At 51.7% G+C, this 16,969-nt stretch overlaps 1 protein-coding gene across 5 annotated transcripts in view; it reads right to left on the bottom strand.

The window, feature by feature from the left end:
- The window catches only part of TBCD (tubulin folding cofactor D), a 186,415-nt gene that overhangs the window by 23,239 nt on the left and 146,207 nt on the right, over window positions 1–16,969 (bottom strand). For all 5 annotated transcript variants that reach the window (XR_004257686.1, XM_032241194.1, XM_032241191.1 and 2 more), the window contains 3 exons: window positions 15,678–15,709; window positions 1,570–1,632; window positions 557–633 (listed from right to left, as the gene is read on the bottom strand). Coding sequence is in view for 4 of the 5 variants with exons in the window: in XM_032241194.1 (XP_032097085.1) it covers window positions 557–633; window positions 1,570–1,632; window positions 15,678–15,709 (172 nt within the window). In the remaining variant the exon portion in view is untranslated. The remainder of the gene's footprint in view (window positions 1–556; window positions 634–1,569; window positions 1,633–15,677; window positions 15,710–16,969) is intronic.

Raw genomic sequence — 16,969 nt, forward strand, 5'->3', positions numbered from 1 at the left:
ACACACACACAATACCCTGGTCAGCGTGTGCAGAGATCCTTCTCAACCGCACAACACACACACACACACACACACACACACACACACACACACACACACACAAATACCCTGGTCAGTGTGTGCAGAGATCCTTCTCATCCGCACAACACACACACACAGAATACCCCGGTCGGTGTGTGCAGGTGGAAATCTTGGGGTGCCATTTCTCATCTGCATATGAGCATCATAAAGGAAGTGTCCAAACCTCCATCCTACAGGACACGGGACTGAACTGAGCACAGTTACTATCAATGCACAGAAAAAGTACTTCAAAGGTGAATGTGACTCACACAGCCAGGAACGAAGAAACACTAAATATTCTGATTCCAATGGCTCCATTGGATTTTCTAATTATAAGCCGTGTAGATGCTACCGTCAGGAATTCCAAATAGAACACCTGCATTCGTCAATTACAGGCGAGCACAGGAACAGCCTCGTCACGCACAGTCCCCGACTGACACCAACACCGTCAGTAACACGCCGCGCCGTAGCGCGGGAGCGAGCGTGCTCACCACACCTTGATCTGCTGTCGGGAATGACTGGAGATGAGGTGCAGGCTCCGCAGCGTGTCATTGATCAGCCACTGCCAACCATCTGTCCGAGAAACAGTAACATGCCCAGGTCAGTAATGAGTTGAGAGTAAAAGCAACAGCAAAGACAGCTTCTAGAAACACTCATCTTAAAGCAGGCGGTAACCTCTGAGAGGAATCTGTGGAAAACCGAAAGTCAACATTCTCCCTGTTGTAAAAAAGTCTAAGGCCCCTTCCATCTGAAGGGAAAAGGTCCTCTGGTGGCTGCTAAAATGTTAAGCTCTTACTGGGGGAAAACCCAGCATTCTGTAAACCTCGCCATTTAAACATCACATTTTGGGAAACTTTTATTCTTTTATTACCCCTAGTCTCTTCCTGTCTCCTCCCTCAGTCTGCCCCTGGCTCCCACCAATGTAAACCCAGGTCTTTAACTCAATTAGATCCTGTACAAGCAACAAACGTGAAGGCTATTCAATTAAAAATAAAGAAAAAGAAAAGAAGTCCCAACTTCTGAGGCTACCAAGACAGCCCAGGGACACCACAGCCATGAGGGGCTCCCTTCACTGTGCTCTGGCAGGCTGGGGAGCAGCTGCTGAGGGCTGGAGCCGCCTCTGCCCACAGGGTCCCACAGGGTCCTTGGCGCCGGCGGCTGGCGCTCTCCTGGGGCATGAAGGCCTGGGTCACTGGGGCTCCCAACTGTCTGCCTGGGAGAAGACCAGACCCAGAGTGCCTGGCACTGGGCATGGCAGCAAGGAGCTGGGGATACTGAGGTGGTGGGAGAGGGAGGGCGCCCTCCTGGCTGTCAGAGGAGAATGTGGTAGGTGCCCATCAATTCCAGCAGGATCTTGTAGCGGCTTCAAGGCAAGGTATCCTAAAGACCAATACCGTGAACCTTTAAGCTACCATCCTTTAACACCCCCTTCCTAACAGGTTCATTTTCACCTCTTAATTTGAAGTCATTCTGCAAGAAAACGCTATTCTTAAAAACAAAAGCACTTACCGATTACGGGGTCACCTTTAAAGGGCACTTTGGAAAGTGACAACTTTTCTATTAAAATGCACACTGGAAAAAAAAAAAAAAAGGAAAGATGCTGTTACTCTTCCAAAGGCAGCTGGCCCACGCTTGCCCTCGCCACATTCCGAATGGTGTGCAGCCAGCTCCTGCCCCCTCGCCCACTCAACCTGCCCTGCTGCCAGGGCTGGAACCACCAGGGCGCCTCCTTGATGAGCAGCCTGAATGTGCTGCAGATCCAGTCAGGTGGCCAGGCCCGCGTGCACTTGAGAGAAGCCGGGCGGCCTGTGGACAGCCGCACAGGAGGCTGCAGATGCCCCATAGGCTGTATGGGAAGCACCACGGCTTCTGCTCCTGGACCTCAACACGGATCCCTCACTGTCACTCAGGATCCAAGCGACAGACAGCCGTCATCCTCACTGCTCCAGACCGCAGGCCACGCCAGTCACTTCCCTGCACAGCTCGTATCTCACACTCTCCACGACCAGAAATGTGACCCTGCCCGGCCACTCGGGGGCCGGCGCTTGAGACAGAGACGCCTCAACAGAACGAGCAGCTCCCACGCCCGCGCACTGCTCTCCATGGAGCCCACTCACAGACTCTCCTGCCCACTTTCTCATGGTGTTTGCTGTTTCTCCTGAGGGACTAAACTCCCCTTCCATTTTCTGTCACTGTGAACAGCCTGTGAGTGCTGCGGATGTGGAGGCTATCTGTCCACCTGGCGTCCCTGTGCACAGGACATGGACCACACACTTCCCACTGTCACAGAACTGCCACCTAGGCAAACCGAACAGACTGGAGAACTCCTGTTCCACGAGAGACCCTGCTCTGCGTCTGTCGGCACCAGGTTCCTCGCACTCACGGCAGCCAACCGGAAGAGGAAAAGGCTCCTCTCGCGGTGAGTAACAGGCACTTCCCTGCCTGCCAGGTGAGGCTGGGCACCCTTCCAGCCTGCAGGCACGTGGGTCTGCTCTGCCCCACTTCCTACTGGACCCTTTACCTTGTTACTGGCAACTTCAGTAAGTCTTTGTACACTAGCAGCTTTTTACTTTCAACTGCAGTACAGACGTCTTCTCTAAATCTGCATTTTCCCTATCAACCATACACATGGTATATTCTCGTGGAATTATTATTATAAACTCTGTTAGCTGGGGGATACATGCCAACACGGGGGAACAAAAAGAAAAAAAACAGGAAACCAGTTCTCACCGCCAGTTAGAAAACCCAGCCGGGGCTGCTGGGACCTGACATTCGGGATCTGCTTTCAGCTCACGGGCGGGGAGGAGAAAGGAAGTGCTGGGAAGACAGAACAGGCGTCGGTGCTCAGGGCGCGGCTCCGGCCCAGCCAGCAATTTCTCTCTACTTCTGTGCAGATTTGAAAATTTCTCAACTAAGAAGTGTTCTTAAGAGACTGATATTGTCAAGGAGGGATCCAAGATGGCCCATTAGGAGCAGCTCAGGATCGCAGCTCCCAGTGAAAGCACAGAGGGCGAGTGGATGCTGCATTTCCAGTTGGATTTTTATTGCCCACAGACCAGGAGATTCCCAGGCGGAGGGGCCCCACAGGTCACCAGCGCGGCTGTTTTCGCTGGCATGGCTGTTTTGCCAGCGCCCCAGCGTGGCAGTTCTCCATACAAAATACACGGTTCTGGGCATCGTTTTAGCTGGTGATTGGAGCTCCGGGAAGGCAGAGTCACCCATTCATCTGATTAAAAAGGGGACTGAAACAGGGAGCCAGGCCAGGAGATTCCTGGGCAAAAAAGCGCCACGAATCTCAGCGCCGCTGTTTTGAGCCGGCGCAGTGGGTCACCGCACGGGAAATCACACAGATCCTGGTGCCTTTTCAACAGGCAACTGGAACACCTGGGACAGAGTCAACCGTTCAACTAAAAAAAAAGGCTGTGAGGCAGGGAGCCAGGTAATCAGGCTCAGCTGGTCCCACCCCACAAAAAAACAGCAATTGGAAACACTCTGGGTTGAGAGTTTCACAACAAGCACAGGTGAACCCGGGAAGGTCCAGCTCTGCAGGGGAGGGGTGTCCGCCATTACGGAGGCAGTCCACCGCTATGGAGATAGTCCGCCATTGCCGAGGCAACCCGCCATTACAGAGAGAGTCCGCCATTACAGAGGTGGGCCGCCATTGCTGAGGCGGTTCTAACTGCACCCGTATAAACAGGACTGCAGGGAAGTTCACACAGCAGCTGGGTGGAGCCCACAGTAGCTCAGCAAAGCCTCTGCAGGCAGACAGTGACTAGGCTGACTCCTTGCTGGGCAGTGCAGCCCTGAAAAAAAGGCAGCAGCACAACGGAAACTCATAAATAAAGCCCTAACTACCCAGGACAGAGCACCTGGGGGAAAAAAAAAAGGAGTTTATGAGTTCTGCTGCAGCAGACCTAAACGTACCTGCCCAGCAGCTCTGAATGAACAACAGAACTCACAGCTCGGCACTTGAGCTCCTATAAAGGACAGACTGTCTCCTCAAGCAGCTCCTTGACCCCCGTATATCCAAAGAGTCATCTCATAAAGGAGAGATGAGACTGACACTTGGCGGGTATCCTTCTGGGACAAAGATAGCAGAAGAAGAAACTGGCAGCAACCCTTACTGTTCTGAAGCTGCTGCAGGCGATCCCCAGGCAAGCAGGGCCTGGAGGGGACCTCCAGCCGTCCTGCAGCAGAGGGGCCAGACTGTTAGAAGGAAAACTAAGAAACAGAAAGAAATAACTTCATCATCAACAAATTGGATGTCCACTCAGAGACCCAATCTGAAAGTCAGCAAGTACAAAGACAACAGGTGGATAAATCTACAAAGATGGGAAGAAACCAGCGCAAAAAGGATGAAAACACTGGAAACCAGAACACCTCTCCTCCTACAAGGGATCACAGCTCCTCACCAGTAAGGGAACACGGCTGGATGGAGAATGAGTGTGATGAATTGACAGAATCAGACTTCAGATGGTGGGTAAAAAGAAACTACAGTGAGCTAAAAGAACATGTTCCAACCCAATGCAAAGAAACTAAGAACCTTGAAAAAAGATTTGACAAAATGCTAACAAGAATAGACAGAAAGGAATATAAGTGAACTGATGGAGCTGAAAAACACAACACGAGAACTTCGTGAAGCATACATAAGTTTCAACGGCCAAATTGACCAAGCAGAAGAAAGGATAGCAGAGGTCGAAGATCAACTCAATGAAATAAAACGTGAAGGCAAGAATAGAGAAAAAAGGGTAAAAAGGAATGAACAAAGTCTCCAAGAAATGTGGGACTATGTGAAAAGACCTAATCTATGTTTGACAGGTGTACCTGAATGCGACGGAGAGAATGAATCCAAGCTGGAAAACACTCTTCAGGATATTATCCAGGAAAACTTCCCCAACCTAGCAAGGCAGGCCAATATTCAAGTCCAGGAAATACAGAGAACACCACAAAGATATTCATCAAGAAGAGCAACCCCAAGGCACATAATCGTCAGATTCACCAGGGTCGAAATGAAGGAGAAAATACTAAGGGCAGCCAGAGAGAAAGGTCGGGTTACCCACAAAGGGAAGCCCATCAGACTCACAGCAGATCTCTCAGCAGAAACCCTACAAGCCAGAAGAGAGTGGGGGCCAATATTCAACATCCTTAAAGAAAAGAACTTTCAACCCAGAATTTCATATCCAGCCAAACTAAACTTCATAAGTGAAGGAAAAATAAAATCCTTTGTGAACATGCAAGTACTCAGAGATTTCATCACCACCAGGCTTGCTTTACAACAGCTCCTAAAAGAGACACTAAACATAGAAAGGAACAACCAGTACCAGCCACTCCAAACCATACCAAACGGTAAAGAGCATCAACACAATGAAGAAACTGCATCAAATAATGGGCAAAACGGCCAGCTAGCATCAAAATGGCAGGATCAGATTCACACATAACAATATTAACCCTAAATGTAAATGGGTTAAATGCCCCAATCAAAAGACACAGACTGGCAAATTGGATAAAAAGCCAAAACCCATTGGTGTGCTATATCCAGGAAACCCATCTCACATGCAAGGATACACAAAGGCCTTGGAGGCAACACAACATATATACAACCATCCGATCTTTGACAAACCTGACAAAAACAAGCAATGGGGAAAGGATTCCCTGTTTAATAAATGGTGTTGGGAAAACTGGCTAGCCATGTGCAGAAAGCAGAAACTGGACCCCTTCCTGACACCTTACACTAAAATTTACTTCAGATGGATTAAAGACTTAAACAAAAGACCTAACAACATAAAAACCCTAGAAGAAAATCTAGGCAAAACCATTCAGGACATAGGCAAGGACTTCATGATCAACACCAAAAGCATTGGCAACAAAAGCCAAAATAGGCAAATGGGACCTAATCAAACTCCACAGCTTCTGCACAGCAAAAGAAACAGTCATTAGAGTGAATCGGCAACCAACAGATTGGGAAAAAACTTTTGCAGTTTACCCATCTGACAAAGGGCTGATATCCAAAATTTACAAAGAACTAAAACAGATTTACAAGAAAAAAACAAGCCCATTCAAAAGTGGGCAAAGGATATGAACAGATACTTTACAAAAGAAGACATACATGAGGCCAACAAACATATGAAAAATCCTCTTCATCATTGGTCATTAGAGAAATGCAGATCAAAACCACATTGAGATACCATCTCACGCCGGTTAGAATGGCGATCATTAAAAAATCTGGAGACAACAGATGCTGGAGAGGATGTGGAGAAATAGGAACACTTCTGCACTGTTGGTGGGAGTATAAATTAGTTCAACCATTGTGGAAGACAGTGTGGTGATTCCTCAAGGACCTACAAATAGAAATTCCATTTGACCCAGCAATCCCATTACTGGGTATATATCCAAAAGATTATAAAGTGTTCTACTATAAGGACACATGCACACGAATGTTCACTGCAGCACAGTTTACAATAGCAAAGACCTGGAACCAACCCAAATGCCCATCGATGATAGACTGGACAAGGAAAATGTGGCACATATACGCCATGGAATATTATGCAGCCATCAAAAATGATGAGTTCATGTCCTTTGTAGGGACTCAGCAAACTGACACAAGAACAGAAAATCAAACACCGCATGTTCTCACCCATAGGCGGGTGTTGAACAATGAGAACACATGGCCACAGGGAGGGGAGCAGCACACACTGGGTTCTGTTGGGGGGAAATAGGGGAGGCACAGTGGGGGTTGGGGAGAGCGAGCACGGGGAGAAATGGCAGATGCAGGTGATAGGGAGGAGGGCAGCAAATCACACTGCCATGTGTGTACCTATGCAACAATCTTGCATGTTCTTCACATGTACCCCCAAACCTAAAATGCAATAAAAAAAAGAAAAAAAAAAGGAATACAATGTATAATGCATATATATATATATACACACACATATAAAAGAGAGACAGAGACTGCCATTGTCCTACAATGCCTCCTAAAGTTTCTCTGAGGAATTTTACGATTGAGGGTTTTTATACGTAAGTTTTTAGGTAATCTCACACTTAGTTTTAGAGATGATGTTACTTTCTTCCACGTTGGCACCTGTACCACCACCACTCATTCAATGCGCTCTCTCCTTCTCACCAAAACCAGACACGCCTTTGTCAAAGTGCGAATCCTTTCAGTTCTGAACAGAGCACTGCTCTGATGTGTTTTAAGAACCGGGAAACAAAAGTTCTATTTTTAAAAATAATTTTCTTGGAGATGCACCCTGCACATGAACTTAAATGTATTTTATAATCAAGTTAAAAAATTTTTAGCCAGGCTTGGTGGCTCACACCTGTAACCCCAGCACTTTGGGTGGCCGAGGCACATGGATCACCTGAGGTCAGGAGTTCCAGACCAAGCTGGCCAATATGGTGAAACCTCGTCTTTACTAAAAATACAAAATTAGCCAAGCAGGGTGGCGCATGCCTGTAGTCCCAGCTACTCAGGAGGCTGAGGCAGGAGAATCACTTGATCCTGGGAGGTGGAGGATGCAGTGAGCTGAGATCACACCATTGGACTCCAGCCTGGGAAGCAAGACAGAAACTTTCAAAAAAGAAAAAAAATTTTTTTTGAAACCAGCCCATGAAAAGATGGTCAGTACCACCAGCCACGAGAGAAATGCAAATTGCACCCACGGTGAGAAGCATTTAGATGGGAAGCTGATGGCCAAACTGAGAAATACGACACTACGAGATTCTGGCCAGGATGGAGACTGGAGAGTTCACGCGCTGCCTGCTGGGACGTGCAGTGGTGCGTCAGTCCCTCGCACGACGGCACACAGGACTCAGCAGCAGAAATGAAAAGGCTTGGACACACAAAATCTGGCACATGAATATTCCTGGAAACTCTGTTCACCACAGCAAAGGCTACAAGTAGCCCTAGTGTACTTTACCGGGTGCATGGCTGAACACGCTTTGGTAAAACCAACAGTGGAAGGCATGAGCCGTGAACACATGGACAGCTGGATGGGGTCTGAGGGCACCAACCACGCTCACAGAAACACCACCTCAAAATGCCATGGCCCATACCAGTCCATCATGGCACATTTGAGAAGGGACAGACTGGCGGCAGCGGCTGGCTCTGAGAGGAGGACGCAGGTTGCTGATCGACTGCGGAGCTAGTTACATAAATCTACACAGGGCATAAATCTGCTCGGAACCAGACACACACACAAAGCCGTGAAATCCCACAGGCTTGCAGTCCACAGAGCAGGTCCTGCACGGTGGGGCACCGGCTCCAACACCGTGCTGTCCTGCACAGTCGCCGCGGGGGAGCGTGTGAAGCACACGGAGTGCTCTGTTACTAATCTCATAACTTCCTGCAGGTCAATAATTATTTGAAAATAAAGAATATTTTTTAAAAACTAACAGACTAGGTAACACAGACCAACTCTCCACTAAAACACTTCTAAAAGTTAAAAACAGAATGAAAACAGACACGAAGTATCTGCAGTCACCAGAGAGCTCACAAGGACCCGCGGTGGACAACTCTCGCGGGTTTGAGAGCGGCTGGGCCAACTCTCCCCTGCTCACGGTGACTCCAGGAGGCGCCACAAGAACCGGAGACACCAATGGTGCATCCAGGAGAGTCTCCAGCTAGCGGAAAATGCAGGTCAGGTGACCAAGGGAGAACCAGTAAAGCTCTCACCACAGGTTCTGAACCTGGAGGACCACACCTAGCAACAGGTATAAAACGTGGAAAGCCGGCACTGAACCCCTCGCGCCTCAAAACCTGACGGCAGTGACCCTGACAGCAAGCGCCCACCTCCCATCAAGAGCACACATGCAGTCTCTCTGGGAGAGGAGAACATTCCAAGCCTCACAGCGTTTCTATAAGGCTTTGTTCCTGTGCCTTGGTGCAGCTGTTTTTCATGTATCTTATACCGTCCTTTAGAAACAGAGCCACAGAGGCTCCAGAGGACAACACTGAACAAAGGCTTGAAACCACGCTTTATATGTTCCAGGATGTGAACAAAATGAAAACTAAGACAAGAATATGAAACTACAAAAAATAAACAGAAGTTCTGAAAAGTAGAAACAGAATTCAAGGATGGGTTTAACAGCAGATAGGCACAGCTGAAAAGAGAATTTGTGACAGTGGAACTGAAGTCAAAGAAAACGTCCAAACTGAATCAGACAAAACAGAGAAGAGAGTCTAAGACGCATAAAGAATTAAGTGTGGTGATCCAGATGAGAGGGGGTGACAGAGTCCCCAAAATGAGAGAAGAGGCCAGTGAACAATGTTGAAAGAGATCATGGCTAGCAATTTCTCTAAAGTGAACAAAAAACAGAAAGTACAGATTATGAAACAAGTATGAATCCTAGAACCCCAAGTAAAAGAAACACAAAGACGACTTGTTCAGGAATATCACCGTAAAACTGCTAAAAACCAAATAAAGATAAAATCTCAAAAGCAGCCAGGGAAAATAAAAGATTGTCTCCAATATGGTAATAAGCAGACTGGCGGCTAACTTCTCCAGAAGACAACAGAATACGTTTAAAGTGCCAACAAACAAATGAATAAATGCCATACTAAAGTTCCAATCTCAGCAAAAGTAACCTTTAAGAATCAAAATACTGGCCTGACATGGTGGCTCACACCTGTAATCCCAGCACTTTGGAAAGCCTAGGCCAGCAGATCACCTGAGGTTGGGAGTTCGAGACCAGCCTGACCAACATGGAGAAATCCCTTCTCTACTAAAAATACAAAAATTAGCTGGGCATGGTGGCAGCCACCTGTAGTCCCAGCTAATCGGAGGCTAAGGCAGAGGAATCACTTGAACCCGGGAGGCGGAGGCTGCAGTGAGCCAAGATCATGCCAGAGCAAGACCCTATCTCCAAAAAAAAGTAGAAAAAATATTTTGGGAAAAACCAAGGAGAGGGTGCCAGCAGTAGATGCACACTATGGAGAACACTAAGGAGTGTCCTCCTGGCAAAGCGAAATTGGTTCCCTTGGAAGGCAAGAGATGCAGAACAGAACCAGAAACAGAAGAGCAGGCGCCTGCGTGGGTGAATCCGAGTGAATTCTCACGGAAGGAGAGAGAACCGGGTGTCTGCGTGGGTGAATCCGAGTGAATTCTCACGGAAGGAGAGAGAACCGGGTGTCTGCGTGGGTGAATCCGAGTGAATTCTGACTACTAAAGCAATGTAACATCCTATGTGAGTTAAGATATCAATCAATTTAAGATACAACCGAAAGGCAGGACAGCAGCAGTGTCAGGCGGAGGTGGTGGATGTGCTCAGGACATCGGGAAGGAGCACTGAGCCTTACCCCATGGCAGGAAGTCCATCAACAGTGTGTGCCCGGCTTGCTCAGTCACGATCCTCCACACACCGTGACCGACTCGGGGCTCACCCGTGCCTCTGGTTTCCTCCCGTCTTCGGCAGGAGAGGAGAGAACTCCCGACTCCTGTGGCGCCTCTAGTGTAATACCGTGAGCCACAGGACTGTCCTCCTCCCATTTCAAGACACTGAAACGTGGGGATTGTTTCAAGAGCCAAACGCAGCCCACCCTGACTGATGGACCCTCCATCTCTGCCTTACTAAACAGAGCCCGTGTTTCTTTCCTTTGATTCTAAAGCATGAAATCCAAGAGCCATGGAGGGGATGCCCGTCTTCCCGGCACCAGGGGAGGCAGCTCTCGTTGGGCCACACTGAGGACACCAGGACACCAATCTCCTCTCGTGTGAATATGCATGACAAAGGCCAACCTGTATGACATTTCCTTGATATGGGAACAAAGGGAACTCAGCTCCCAAGGGCTGAGCAACTGTTCCTACAAAACACACACAAGACATCCGAGGGGGTCTGCGGTTCGACACCTCCGGGGTGCCTGTGGCCAGGGTGCGCGTGCCGCTCCAGGGGGCTTGCCACCGACAAACTGGCATCCTCAGGGGTAAGGGCACCAGCACCTGGCCTGAGTCAGAAGGAGACCAGCAGCGCCTCCCGTCTCCCACGCGCAGCCTGCGAACCCACAGACTTCTCACCCAGACGAGCCTGCAGTCTCACTAGAAAGAACACATCTAAAACTAAGGGTATCGGAAACAGCTGTGTACATACAGAACTCGGAAATACGGAAGCAAGGGGAACGGAGCCAAACAACTAAAAGGGTCGCCTCTGGAAAAATACAATGTGGGACCAGGACCACAGACACTACGCAGAACGATTTCACCCCAACTATTCACGCCTGAGAGCTGGAAGGAAAAATAACTTCCTATGAAGTACAAAAATGAACGAGGAGGAGAAAAGCCCCGAGCTGACACCAAGGCTCAGTCAGGATCACCAGGGACGCAGTTGGCTTCAGAGCCTGCAGGCCACAGAGTCTCCTGGGGCCAGCGAAGGCCCTGGAGGGAAGGGGCCGCAGGAAGAGGGCTGGCTGCCAGAAGCTGTGGCTGAGGCTGGGGGGGTGCAGGCAGCGAGAGGGGCCCCCAGGGAGGGCGTGGGCACTGTGGGCCGCTTTCCACGCAACACGCCCACCTGGGTGCAAGGCCACGTGTGCAGGAGTGCTGCGTCTGCTCTTAATGGTGTGAGGGGTACAAACGCAGCACTCCAGCCAACACACCCACGGGGCAAACACAGCCGGAGGCCGGCAGGGGCTCAGAGCAGGGATGCCTCCCACAAAGATGCCTGCCTCCAACGGTGGCCCCACCAGGAATATACGCCCCAGCTGTGAACCCTAAGGGATGCACCCCAACACACGTACCCCAGAGCAGAGGACTGGGTGGGGATGCTGGAGTGGGGGGTGGAGAGAGGCAGACAGAAACCACCCAGCACCCCCAACAAACCACAGCCCACCAGTCTTCAGAGCAGAGGTCAGTGTGGGACGCTGGAGTTGGCGGGGGGAGACGCAGACAGAAACCACTCTGCACCCAGCACCCCCAACAACAGACCACACCCACTGCCCTTCAGAGCAGAGCACCAAGAACCCAGATGGCGTTAAGACACCAAGCACCAAACAGCAGTAAGGGTGCCTTTCTAAAAACCTGGGCGAAGCGCATCCATGTGTATGTTCCATGGTCACTCGGGGAGCCTGCAGCACCCTGGCAGCAGTGGGTGCGGTGGGTGAGGAAGGGACGGGGTGGCTACTATGTCTCACGTCTTTCCAAACAACATCAAGCAGCAGCTAAAACCCACAATACTCCCCTTCTGCCCCCTAAGTGCAAACGCAGCATTCCTGCACAGGCAGCCTCATGCCCAGGGTGGGTGTGTCACAGGCAAAGCTGCCCTGGACGGGTGTAAATGCCAGGGGGGAAAGCTGCCCACAACAACCACGCAGAGGCTCCAGGAAGTGCGGTTCTCCCATCGTTTCTTCCTGAGCTCATGACAGTTCTGCCCATGGAAAGTACATGGCAGCAATGCACAGACCAACAGTGGCCAGGGCCCAGCAGGACCCCTAAGAGCGGTCACTCAGGGCCTGGAGGACACCCACATAGCTGTCCTAACCACACACTAAGAGCAGCTTACAGAGCAGAACCTCCCCGATGGGCCTGGCTTCAGGGAGCAGGAGAGTAAAGGAAACACAGCCACGGCAGCGTGGCTGGCCACAGGGATTCGGGACACCATTAACGGCCCCCTTTCATGGTGGGCATGGCTCCTGTGCAGATTTCCTGCTCAAACACCAAAAGCGAACCTAAAGGCAGCCCCTGCAGCACAGGGGGGCACACACCGAGAGTGTGTGACGGTCATGTGAAGGGCGTGTGAAGGGCATGTGTAGGTCATGTGAGGGTCTTAAAGGTCATGTGGTCATGTGAAGGTCGTGTGAAAGTTGTGTGAAGGGAGTGTGTGAAGGTCATGTGAAGGGCATGTGAATGTTGTTGGGCTGCATGTGAAGGATGTGTGAAGGTCATCTGACTGCATGTGAAGGTTGGACTGCACGTGAAGGGATGTGAAGAGTGTGAAGGTCGTAGAAAGTCGTGTGAAGGACTTGCGAAGGTCGTAGGCCTGCCTCCAACTGCCACCTCAGGGCACGGCACGTGTCGCGGGTGGGAAGGGGTGGAGAGTGAACCCTGTGAGAGCACCCACCACTCCCACCATCCCAAGCCAAGCTCCTAGATCCAGAAATGACTTACAGGTCACCAGCTGTCCATGACACAGGGGGGATGGTCTTGATCACACTGACAGACGAGGCAACGCCGGGCACCCATGGGCACATCGGAAAGGTGACGTCCCTATAGCATGCTCTGGAGGCAGCTGAGGGGCAGTGATCAAGTCCACATCCAAAACACGACACATGGTCTTGGCCATCAGGAACCTCCTGCAGACTGGCAGCCCCAAGCCTCCAAACGTCAGCCGACAGAAACTGGCTGACGCTTCTAGGACCAACTTTCCCATGATATCCATCACACCCAGGAGAACACTGAGCTGACAGCAGCAGAAATGCAAGCTGCTGCTCTCAGTAAAGAAGTCCCACTGGCCTGGCCAGAGGAGGACGGCTGCAGGCCTCAGGCAGGTCCCCATCAGGTCAGGGCTGGGAGGCGTGGAAAGAAAGCATGAGAGGCTGATGCAGCCTGACATCCGGCCACGGGCTCCCAGAACCCAGCCCCTCTCCTCTGCCTGGAACACGTGGATCTCGGAAGTCTGCACACATCAGTGGTTTTTTTCCTAAGCTTCCTCACCAGCTGTGCCTTCACACTCAGTCCCACGCAAGGGGCTGAGCGCGGCACAGGATAGCCGTCTGTCCTCACCAGCTGCACCTCCGCACTCACAGTCCCACGAGAGGGGCTGGGCATAGCGTGGGACGGCCATCTGCACAGCAGGGCGCCGGGAGCTGTCAGGAGGAGCCCAGCTCTCTGGACCCTCGGGGTTGGCTGCTGCCATCAGGTATGTCTTGGAAATGAGATCAGGCCTTTGCGTTAACACTTTGTGGGATTGTCTAAAATGTGTTCTCTGTTTCTCTCGTCACATTCTAAAACTGAATCAGCCAAGAAAACGTGAGGCACTGCCCGACTGTGCTAACCCCGGGGGGCACGAGAGGCTTGGGCATGAGGTGCAGAGGTTCACCTGATCGGTGCATCAGGAGCTTTGCCTCTGCCCAACTTTCCTCTGGCCCCCGCCTGAGCTCCCGGTCCTCACCCTGAACAGCTCTTGGTCCCTGAACTGCTGAGTCCCCCCAGGCTGGACCGGGGCTGCACTCGGAGGGACCTGCAACACCCACTGAGTCAATAGGCGAGTATTGGCCCCATCAGCCCTGCCACCCCAGCTGCCTCTCCTTCCCAAGAGGCTTCCAGAACCAGTGGCTCTTGGGTGCAGCCCCTCCTAGATCACACTTCCTCTGTCTCTCTCACAGGCACACTGGGGGCTGACTCTGACACACACGTCCGACCTGTCAGGACTCGAGTACCCCTGAGTATCCCCCCACCCTCCATCTGTTCTGAAACAGCCAGCGCCAGCCAGCTCCAGGTGGCAAAGGGCACGCGTGCAGAGCAGCCCTCGGCCTGCAGGTGACGTGCCCTTCAGATGGGTGCCCGCCTGGGTCTAAGGGATTCAGAGCTGCGCTTGGCAGGTTGTGGCCCTGTGCCCAGGAGCCCCTCAAACCTGGTGATACCTGCTCACAGGCCTCATGGCCCTCGCCCTCCGCCCCAATGCCAAGTCCTCCAAAGCTGTGCCATGCTCCAGCCACCATGCCAGTACCCCAACACCTCCGGCCACTGCACACTGTATAGGTCACGGCTGGGATTCATTGCCTTTGAAACGCAGCCCCACACTCTCAGCACAGAAGCTAAACCCCTGTGCTTCTAGCCTCTTTGCCACCGCCACAGACCGGGATCCAAGTTCCTCCAGGCGGTGTGAAGGCTGTTGGCCTGTGAGGGAGGAGAATGGTCCCTCAGCTGGGCAGGGTGGCCTGCAGACCAGCTCTGGGGGCAGCACTGGTGGTGCCGACTGGTCCCTACCACAGGTGAAGCCCTGGCATGCTGGGCACGCCCACCACACCTACACCTGGTCACCATTCCCACCCAGGAGAGAGGCCCTCCACAGACCCACGTGGCTCCTGGTAAATATCCCAGTAAGTGCTGCATGCCCAGATTTTCTAGCAGGTTTAGCTGGACAGGATTCAAGAAAACCAGATACCTGTTATGGTGGTTATCATTCGCGTTCTTTGCAAACATTAAACATCTAAAAAAAAAAACTACAAAAATTATTCTCTGTTCTAGTTATGTTTAAACACTGTACTGAAGAGAAAAAAGTGTGTCCTTGGATGCCCCAATGGAACGCCCCTGTGGGAAAGACTCAGGTGCCCCTGCTCAGTGCACCCACCCAAGAGGCAGCTGCCACAGCTGCTGGAGCAGGCCCTCCATGGGAGGGGGACCACACGCAGACAGACACACGTGCAGCGGCAGGGCCACACCCACCGAGTCCACACAGGGAAGGAGGCAGGCACATCCACTGAGTCCACAGGCAGGGGCCACATCCACCGAGTCCACACGGGGCAGAGGCAGTGGCCACGCAAACCAGGCACACCGTGGCCGCCGCCTCCACAGAAGAAACACGCCCAGCTCTGCACCCTGACGGGCTGAAGGGCCACCCTGCACGCCACGAGCCGCCTCTCTCGTCGATGGCCGTGGCAGAGGGCTGCAGCCTTCAGCCTTCAGACCCACCTGCTTGTCTCATGAGCTCTCCTCCCAGGCCCCTGAAAAGGAACGAAAACATAGGAATTAGAAGATTCTCTCAATATACAAAACACCATGAAATATCCTTGCCAATATAACTTCAGGCTCCAAAAAGCATTAAAATGAGGCTTCATTAAATGTGCTACTGAGTATGAGCTGCCTTTTACCAAAGGAAAACGTGACACAGCCATCTTCCAGAGGCCCCATCCTAACTGGGTTATGCTGATTTTCATAGTCCTTGCTGGTATCCCACCACAGAACTAATTCCAAACAGCGCTCATCTCTGATGTTATAAAAGCTAATCTGAGATGCAGAAAGAGCCCCTTGTCCAGCCTAAAGCAGCGGCACACTGAGGTTCTACCACGCGCGAAGCCAGGCGGGGTTCCAGGCTGCTCTGCCGTCTGGGACGCCTGCCCCAGCTCTGGCACTGACAATGGGACCCTGGTGCACGGGGGAATGGGCACTGCCCAGGGAGGGCAAGAAATTTACTTCTGAGACCCTGGTTTCTGGCCCACACAGAGTGGCTGGGTCTGATGTCCCCTCCTGCAAGTAGAAAACTGGAAGGAATATAACGTGAAAAACTGGCTCTAACACCCGGAGGTAGGGAGTGCAGGGCTGAAGCCCAAGGCAGGGGGCCCTCCAGCACCCCAGGAAACCAGCTTGGCCAACATGGTGACACCCCATCCCTACTAAAATCACAAAAATTAGCCGAGTGTGGTAGGAGGCACCTGTAATCCCAGCTACTCGGGAGGCTGAGGCAGGAGAATCGCTTGAACCCGGGAGGCGGAGGTTGCAGTGAGCTGAGATGGCGCCACTGAACTCCAGCCTGGGCGACAGAGCGAGATTCCATCTCAAAAAAAGAGAAAACAAGAAAACAAGAGAAAAACTAAGAGAAAACAAAAGCAAGCCACACAGCTGGAGAAAGCACTGGCAGCTCTCGTGTCTGACAGAGTTGACATCTGGAATATGTAAAGAGTTCTGACAGCTGAATAAGAAGCCAGAGGATGAAATTTTTTAATGAGTAAAAAGTCTGAACAGTCACTTCACCAAAGACCCAGGAATGCTCAGTCAGCACAGGGAGAGAGGCTGGGCAGAGGGAGACAGGCTGGGTGCAGGGAGAGAGGCTGGGCACAGGGAGACAGGCTGGGTGCAGGGAGGCTGGGCGCAGGGAGACTGGGCGCAGGGAGACAGGCTGGGTGCAGGTAGGCTGGGCGCAGGGAAAGAGGCTGGGCACAGGAAGACCAGCTGGGCGCAGGTAGGCTGGGCGCAGGGAAAGAGGC

This window comes from Sapajus apella, unplaced genomic scaffold (genome assembly GCF_009761245.1).
Source record: "Sapajus apella isolate SASKATOON/1434 unplaced genomic scaffold, GSC_monkey_1.0 scaffold48, whole genome shotgun sequence".
NCBI classification, from domain to species: Eukaryota; Metazoa; Chordata; class Mammalia; order Primates; family Cebidae; genus Sapajus; species Sapajus apella.